The 9120-nt window shown below is 45.5% G+C and overlaps 1 protein-coding gene across 2 annotated transcripts; it reads right to left on the bottom strand.

Moving 5' to 3' along the window:
• Nucleotides 1–342: 342 nt before the first annotated feature.
• On the bottom strand, nucleotides 343–6842 carry LOC136533001 (3'-5' exonuclease-like). Of its 2 annotated transcripts, none has more exons than XM_066525565.1 (7): nucleotides 6499–6842; nucleotides 6031–6207; nucleotides 5767–5897; nucleotides 5500–5661; nucleotides 5072–5182; nucleotides 4836–4972; nucleotides 343–699 (listed from the first exon to the last, which is right to left on the bottom strand). In XM_066525565.1, the coding sequence occupies exons 1-6, from the start codon at nucleotides 6773–6775 to the stop codon at nucleotides 4919–4921; spliced, it is 912 nt and encodes a 303-aa protein (XP_066381662.1). In that variant the 5' UTR covers nucleotides 6776–6842; the 3' UTR covers nucleotides 343–699; nucleotides 4836–4918. The 2 variants fall into 2 exon arrangements, with proteins under 2 accessions (XP_066381662.1, XP_066381661.1); XM_066525564.1 differs by having other exon boundaries at nucleotides 4836–4981.
• Between the last annotated feature and the right edge of the window lie 2278 nt (nucleotides 6843–9120).

Genomic DNA, 9120 nt, shown 5'->3' on the forward strand with positions numbered 1-9120 from the left:
TACCTAAGCTCAACTTAATCAACTTGATGATGCAAAAGGTTTTCAGGCCCGGAATTGGCACAAGGACTACTTGGGTACTGAGACACTACTATAGCAAACTGAATCCACTATGAATTAAAAAAAAAGGTGCACAACCAATTTACAAATATGAAGTGCTTCAAATATAATCAATTTATACAGTAGCATCGCCACCAGGTAATCCAAATCATTCAGTTTAACAAGTGAACCACCACCCCAAGTGATGTGAACCATTTGAATTCCTGGTTATAACGCCGCTGTACAAATGAGTTGTTTGTATGGTAGCGCTCTTTACAAATCACTCTTCATTTTGAACAATACATATGAGAACTGCATACTTTTACATTAATAGAGAGCAAATTGGTTATCGTACAGAAATTTCAATCGTCCCAAGCAAACTACATTCTAATTCATGTTTACCTTAAGTAATGACAAAGGAACTAACCATCTTTTTTTTTCCTTGGATACGCAAGAAAAATGGGTAAGAACCCATACAACACAAACACGAACACTGCTAGGTTCTTTAAATAAAGAAAGTAGAAACACACCCTTAACATACGAGGAGAATAAATCATCAGAAGAACAAATCACAAGTGAAAACTGGAAGCGCACAACACGCACTCACACAGATTTCACCATTCATTGGTTGTGACAAAGGATCTTCGTAGTTCCTACTCAACCCTGCATGCATAGAACCAAGAATGGCAACCTTTTAGATAGATTGATGATAGAAGTTTTTGCTACATATTAGTAGGTACCTCACTAGTATAATGGACTAATCTATGTAATCATTTAAACTCAACATTATTGGCATGTCAACCGTTTAACAATAAAGATTTTCCGTTTTTGAATAACTCGAGATAATGCGATTTCACATAGTATCATGAGTACAGTTCTAAAAATAGGTCAATGGCATGCTTTCATAGAAATTGACTTATTAATGTGATTTCAGTGCATGAAACTAATAATCAACTCGAAACTAGCTATGGCCGTATGGCCCAAAATGGAACCTAAAGTTTCCTTAAGCCAAGGGAAGAGTAGGCTAAAGACTTCCATGTGTAATTGAATGCAAATCCAATAATTACCATTGCATAACAGATAATTTCACCAGAGCATGCTATGCCAATAAAGGTAAACTAGCTAGATTGTTCTAGGGACATAGGTGATTTTGCTCGTATTCAGGAGATCAATGGTGCTTTTGCCCCTCTTGTTTTAACTCTGTGATTTTGCCCACGCCTTTTTGAATTGAAGCTACCATTTACCCCTGTTTTGGATGTCTGTTAGATGGACGTCATGGAACCAGATTAAACAGTAAAAAACTTTTGGAAAATAGGCAAAGACCAAACTGCCCACCTTATCCAATCATTCCTGTGACCCACCATGCGAACCATAGTGACAATGGCGAGCAACGAGGGTGAACAGCATGACAAGGGCTGTCACCTGGGCGTGGTACGATGTCATGTTCCTCATCTCGAGAACATTGATCCCTTTCCGGGAACATGAGAAAATCTCAGGCCTTGGGAAACCCTTCCTCAAGTAGCATACCACGTTCCTCGATCCCCAATCCTTGACCCAATCATCTCGAGGATTTGGTGACTATGAGGGGCTGTGGGGCTCCTGGCTGCCAATGAGATGCTTTGCCTCCTGTTCTTTTGAAGTGGTACTCTGCTGCTGCGTGTGTGAGTTGGTGCCATGCTGCTCGCCTGTCTGCTGCTCATATGCTCGTCCTCACCATATCGCCCTATGGAGAACCCAATCCAGTTCTCAATCTGCTGCCCAGACTCGGCACATGCCGCTCTGTCCACGCCTAGGTGCCACCGCCACAGGGCGTCGCCACCTCGCTCTCCAAGCTGCCCTAGGCCACCAATCCGCCACACCAAACGGGCTTGACCTGCTGCCTCAGTCTGCTGCACCAGGCCACCCTACTCTAGGATGCCACCGTTGTAGGTCATGAGTCTGCCGTCATGCCATGCCTCAGCCCATCCCTGCTCAAACTAGTCGCCCAATTGGCTGGCCCTGTGAGCCTTGCAGGAAGCTGCAACACAACCGCCCTCTTGCTCCTCCACAAGTTGAGCCGGCCTCTGCTCTCATGTTTCTTTTTTTTCAACTAGCAAGCATGCCCATGTGTTGCAATGGAATGTACAGCTTGTTGCGCGGTCACCAGAACAACTTGTGGCTCAATGATTTATTCAATGGTTTATACTTCAGATAGAATTAAATTAATGGTCAAATTTTAGGCAAGCCCGTGTATTTTTTACAAAAAAATCCGTTGATTGTACTTCTGGTTCTAGCTAGGGAACCAACATGGGTGTTAGCAAACAAAGTACCTTGGACACCTATTCATACTCATGGTGTCCTACACAAACACGTTTGTATCCAGCTTGCATGTCTACTCGCACCTGAGGTTTACGACATATGTTGTCAGGCATGGGGTGCCATAAATGGGCCCACATAACATGCATGGAAGAAGAAAGCTATTCACTTTATTATTAGGGAGATAGATGTGTAGGTGAAGATGTAGACTGGTTGATGACGTCTACTTGTGTAAATTACCAGATGTATAGACCAATTGATGATATAGCTTGATACATTTTCACAAGCTTTTGAAATCTCCTCAATGGGGTCCCTGGTAAACACTTTAATTGTAAACGTGGGGTCAAGCAAGGTGACCCACTCTCCCCCCTCCTTTTTGTGCTGGCTGCTGACTTACTACAATGCATTATCAACAGAGGTCATAGAGATGGATTGTTTGAGTTACCGAAATGGCTAACTATCCTATAATCCAATATGCCGATGCTACCATCTTGATCATGAAAGCATCACAACGTGAGCTCTTCACCCTCAAAGGGCTCCTTGAATTTTTTTCTCAATCTACTGGAGTAACTAGACTCAGGGTTAACTACAGAAAATCTTTTTACGTTGAAAAAGCACAGCAATTGGCTGGAGTCTTTGGCTGCAAGCTTGAATCACTTCCCTTCACATACCTTGGTCTAACAATGGGTACCACCAAGCCCAGAGTTGAGCACTTCGGCTTCATCATGAATAAGGTTGAAAGAAGATTTAGTGCTACGTCAAATCTGCTATCTCATGCTGGTAGGCTGCAGTTAGTAAACTCAGTTATCTCTTCCCTACCAACCTATGCCATGTGCACATTACAACTTCCAGTATCAGTCCTTGACTACATTGACAGAACCACAAGACACTGCTTATGGAAAAGTTCTGACAGTAACGCTAAAGTGAAGCCACTGGTTGCATTGAAAAAATGTAGCAAGCCCAAAAGAAAGGGTGGGCTAGGCATTATCAACCTCAGAAGCCAAAACACTGCTCTCCTTCTCAAACACTTGGACAAGTTTTATAACAAAAAGGAAATCCCCTGGGTGAAACTAGTTTGGTTTTCTCATTATTCCGATGGTGAAATCCCCCATGCAACAACTGACAAGGGGTCATTTTGGTGGAGGGATATTCTAAAATTATGTGATCTCTTCAGAGGTATTGCTAATTGCAGGATTGGAGATGGCTCCACTGTCCTTTTTTGGTCTGATCTCTGGAATGACAATGTTATGAAAGTTAAGTTCCCTAGGCTTTACTCTTTCGCCAAACACAAGAGGATTTCAGTTTCGCAGTTCTTGCTAAATAACAGCCTGGAGTCTCAGTTTCATCTCCCCCTCTCTGAGCAAGCCTATCAGGAATTTCAAAGCCTCCAAGAATACATTCAAACAATCCAAGTACAGCAGGACTCAAAAGATTCTTGGTGATATATCTGGGGAAGCAACATCTATACATCGTCTAGTTTCTACAATTTTCCTTACAAAAACATTCAGCCCCCAGCCCCTTTTGTTTGGATTTGGGATTCCAAGTGTTGCAATAAGCTGAGAGTTTTCTCATGGCTTCTATTCATGGATAGGTTGAACACAAGAAACATTCTAAAGAGGAAAAAACATAAGTTGGAAGGGAACAACTACAACTGTGTTCTTTGCACTAATAATGTAGAAGAAACTGCTTTTCATTTGTTCTTTAGTTGCCCTTTCAGTAAAGAGTGTTGGCAATATTTGGGTATCCAGTGGAACTATGCAAATGAATTCTTTCAGATGCTTTCACAGGCAAAGCAGCATTTTCAGAGCCCTTTTTTCATGGAGATCTTCACCATCGAAGCCTGGCAAATTTGGAAGCAAAGAAATGACTTCATCTTTGATAGAGGACGTCCCTCCTTTAGTTCTTGGAAGAGGCTGTTCATGGAGGAAGCTAAACTGCAAGCTTTGAGATTCAGTGATGCTAAACGACCGGCTTTCTCTCTTTGTATAGACTCCCTAGCTTAGTTTCTTCTTCTTCCGTCATCCTTAGACCTGTTCTTTCTGTTTTGGTGGCTGTTGTATAGTTGTGCAGACTTGTTCTTTTTTCCTCTTTTTATTTAATAAAAAAAAATCTTACAGTGGGGGCTTCCCCTGCTGTATTCTCGCTCAAAAAAAGAAACTATCAAAATGCTATCTAAATGTTTCATATCAAAACAGGGGTAAAACCACAAACTAATCAGAAAAGGTGGGGAAGATCTGCAGGGGCAAACTTGCCTTTTTAGAGCTGATTTGACACCGTTAAGTGAATGAAACAGAATATGGGCAAACTCAATAAACTCAATCTTCATTTTGAAAGAGCGGGGGCAAAATCACAAAGTTGAATTAACAAGGGCAAAATCACAATTGGCCTTCAAAGTAGGGGCATGAACACAAATGCCTTCTAGTTATAAGGACTTACTACAGCTTCATAGAGGTGATAATGAAAACTACTGTATGGGTACAAGACTAGGAATCCAGGGTTCTGACCTGATTGAGATGTGAAGATAAAGAGCACCAGGCATTGTCTGATAGACTAACACTACAGTTCCCAATAGAATGTCCACTTGAGGCTATTGTGCCTTTACAGACTCAGTTTCAGCTTCAGCAGTATAATCTGGAAAAGTCTGCAGTGCCTAGTCAAGAGTATTAATGGCTATCAACATCAAGGAGAAATAAAAGGCTATCATGAGAACAAAATTAGTTTGATTATTTTATTCATGTACCTCATATAAATACCATGAGATATAAGCATCTGTAGCAGCATATTGAAGTTGTTGTTTGGAGAGAACATCAACCTCCCAATTCCCCATTCTTATGTTGCTCGGCTTCGGCAACTACAGACAAGCAACAAAGCTACATATGATAAAGTGCATTGCGACGTTGATCTTTTTTAGTCCAAATAAACATGCATACCAAAAGGATTTTCAAGTTCACAGTTAGCATCAGGAATTTAGAAAGTAATTTGGGTTTCTTCCTACCAAATCTATAACTTAACAAATACGAAATAACAAGCTACAAAGTGGGAATTTTCAGGATAGTGTAATTCACAAATAGAGCACAAATTTAAATTGAACAGAGATTGGACTTTGTCGCCCACACACATTACTAATGGAGCTGCAAAAGACATAAATACTTAGTGTAATCGATATACCTCTTTGCATGTGATCATTTCAGTTAAAGAAGCAAGACTCCATCTTTTGGGAGGAGTAGCTAACTTGACATTTGCCAGGGTTGACAAATCCATCAGTGGTTGTACACAGACATCATAATCATTCAACATTTTCCTTGCATCATTGTCTATGCATATTCCAACCTGAAAAGACATGGAACCGTGACTAACATGATTTAACTAGAGCATAGTGTCTAGGTAAAAAATAATGGAAAAAATATGAGGGTAAAAACAAGCAAAAGCACTGACTTTAATGGACGAACTATCCTCCAAAAGAGTTTTCAGTATAGGTGGTACCCCAGAGTGAGCAATATGCAGCACATAGCACACAGTTTTCTCCATGCATAGTTGCATTACAGCAACCTTACAAGGTGGTTCCCCTGCAAAGACCACAGCTCCAGTTATGTTCTACCAGATGGAACTACTTGCAAGAAAGAAGTTACCACATGTTCACAAAAGAGGAATGGCCAAACTTCATTTGATTTAGATATAGTGAAGACTCCAACAACAAACCTCTTCTTGGAAAGGGCCTCCACTCGAGATCAAACCCAAGAGAAACCTGGCCGGGCGCTTTCATCCCCTCAATTTTGTGTAAGATGTCAGTTGCAGCCTTCTCCGCTTCTGAAGGTGTCCTGCAGTAAACTATCTTACCGCTGAATGATATTTGTTGGCGTCTTGCCCTCACATTGCCTGTAATCAGGATGAAGAGGAAAATGATTCCCATCTCAGTTACACAAGAACTCAAGAAGCGATGTGATCAAAACCCAGAAAAGAATGGATTTTTACGCGCCTAAGACACGGCGGTGGGGATCAGGTACTTCTTAGCCCGCATTTTCAAAATCTGTTGTGATCCAAACCCAATGCGTGGCGAATTGCTAGCAAAAGCAATTTCTTGCCCCCATTTTCAAGAAGCAGGAGGGTTCTTTAATTCCGCTAGGCCAGAAATGGGGAATGGGAAAGGCGATAAAAGCAGGAGCGCACCTTGGGGTGTGTGGGGCGTGAGGGCCCATGACGGCGTGGATCCACCGAACATCGGGCTTTGGCTGTACCGGGGGCGGGAGGAGGGGGAAGGGGATGGGTAGGTCCAGTCGGGTAGGCGGCGGCGCTTTGCGGAGGCGGAAGCCGAGGCGTAGGCGGCCTCGATGGCCTGAAGCTCCGCCTCGGCGGCGGCGTCCCAGTGGAAGTCGTCGTACTCAACGTTGCCGTGGACCGGCGACGCGGGGGGCGCGCCGGCGCCGGCGCCGGGATGCATGGCCATCGAGCTCGCTGGAGCACGAGCACGGCGGAGCCTATTTTCTCGCAGAAAATGAGACCGAATTTTTTGTTTTTTTTCCTTTTTTTTAAGTTTTTCACGTATATATATACACACAGGATGTAAGTATGCTTTTAAAATAGACTGGGGCTCTGGCTTGTGGCGGAGAGCTCTACGTTGCGACAATGGCTCGTGGCCTCTGGCCCAACCGAAGGGCTGTCTACTCACCACTACTGTTGCCGGGCACGGGGCAGGAAGCCACGGTTGCACCATGGCTAGACCCGGCGCCCGCTCCACAACAACCACCTTTGTGTGAGTGGCTCGGGCTAAACCGTGACACTTGTAGTGTCATCAACAATCGGCGCCACGCTCGGCACGATGATGATGTCCATTGAGTGGCGGCGAGAGCAAGCGGCGCGAGCCCCGGCCTGACCATCGAGGAGTATGGGGACACACACCCTAGGCATGGTGGCCGACCAAACGACTAGAGCACCAGCCCGAATGGCTCGGGGCCATGGGCCTTTGGTCGTCACATATAGAAAGCGTCGTTTCCACACCGCTTCCCACCGCCCACCAACCTTGCCAGATACACCGGGGAGACAAACATTAGTATATGGCTCGAAGACTTCTAGCTCGCCTGTCGAGCCGGAGGAGTGGATGATGATTACTTCATCCAGTACCTCCCCAACTGCGTGGGGGAGCATGTTCGAGCATAGCTCGAATTCCTTCCACCCGACAGCATCCGCGACTGGGTGGATCTCAAGAGGGTCTTTGTTGGAAATTTCCAGAGAACGTATGTCCGTCCCGAGAATTCCTGGGATCTCAAGAGTTGCCAGTAGGATCCCAACAAGTCCCTACGGGATTACATTCATAGGTTCTCAAAGCAGTGCAACTCCCTTCTTGATATCGTCGATGTGGACGTCATCAGCGCGTTCCTCTCCGGGACAACCTGCAAGTCCTTGATCCACAAGCTCAGTTGTGTGAAGCCCCGTACCACCCACGATCTGCTTGACATCGCCACGAACCACGCCTCCAGCGAGGAGGTGGTCAGGGCGGTCTTCAGCGACGATCGGGACAGGGGCAAGGACAAGCGCGAGGACCAAGGCGAGGGCCCCTCCACACAAATGGGCAAGAAGAAGAAGAAGGATTGGCACCGACCGGCCAACCCAGCTTTGGTCGTTGTGGCTGACCGAGCGGGCAAGTAGCCCTAGTAGGGCCAGCCCGACCACTTCGACAAGCTCATGGAGAGACAATGTACAAACCACACCTATCTTGTTAAACACCTTTACAAGGACTGCGAGCTCCTCAAGCGCTTCCTGCGGCAAGCCACGAAGCCAAAAGAAGGGAAAGGCAAGGAAGAGGCGGCCAAGAAAGGAGGCGCGGCGAGTAAGGATGAAGATGGCTTACCTGACCCTAAGGAATGCCTCATGATCTTTGGGGGATTCGACGCCATCCACTCCAAGCCCAGCACAAGGTATGCTACAGAGAAGCATGTGCCACTGAGTCGGCCATCCCCTCTTTCCTTAGCTGGTCGGACTCTCCGATCACTTTTGATCACAGAGACCACCCTTCCCACGTCGCCTGACCAGGTCGTGTAACACCCAAAATTTTCATTCTTTTAAAATAAGTAAATTTGATTTAATTATATTATTATGTGTGCATTCAAATATATGAAATTAATATTTTTTGGGAAATTAAAATCAAATATAAGGTTAGTAACCTTTTGATGCATACATGTTGCTGCACCTTTATTTTTGCAATGATTTGTTTTGATCAAATTTGAATTTGGATACAAAATCAATTTGAAAATGGTTTGCTAAAACTCTAGAAAATAAAAAGAAAAAGGAAATTCAATTCTTCCCCTCTCTTCCTCATTCTGGCCTGATGGCCCAACTCCCTTCGCCGGCCCACTCGCCTTCTCCTTTCCCCTCCTCCTGTTTTCCTCTTGGGCCGGCCCAATCGGGCGAGCTGGCAACCACCGCCGCGTCAGCCCCGCCAGCCCAACTCGGGCAACTGCCGCCGTGCCCTCCTCCTTCCCTCAGTCGCTGACCACCTGGCCCACATGTCGGTGCTACCTCCAACCTCCTGTGCGTCCCGTAGCACCGGTCAAGGCCGCAACCGCCGCTCCGCGCTCCGCGCTCACGTCTCGCGTCGTTGTGGGAGCATCTCCCCACGCCCGACCTCTATAAAATGGAGCCAAGCCCGTCTCCGCTCCCCCTGCTGCCTTCCCCACTCCCTCTCGCACTCGCTCAAGCCCGCGGAAGCTACAACTGCCGCACAGAAACGCCGAGATCCGTCGAGCTCAGAAAACTCCATCCCCGAGCCGCCTTCGTCTGCGTTTGTCACCATGG

This window comes from Miscanthus floridulus, unplaced genomic scaffold (assembly GCF_019320115.1).
Source record: "Miscanthus floridulus cultivar M001 unplaced genomic scaffold, ASM1932011v1 fs_767_2, whole genome shotgun sequence".
NCBI lineage: Eukaryota > Viridiplantae > Streptophyta > Magnoliopsida > Poales > Poaceae > Miscanthus > Miscanthus floridulus.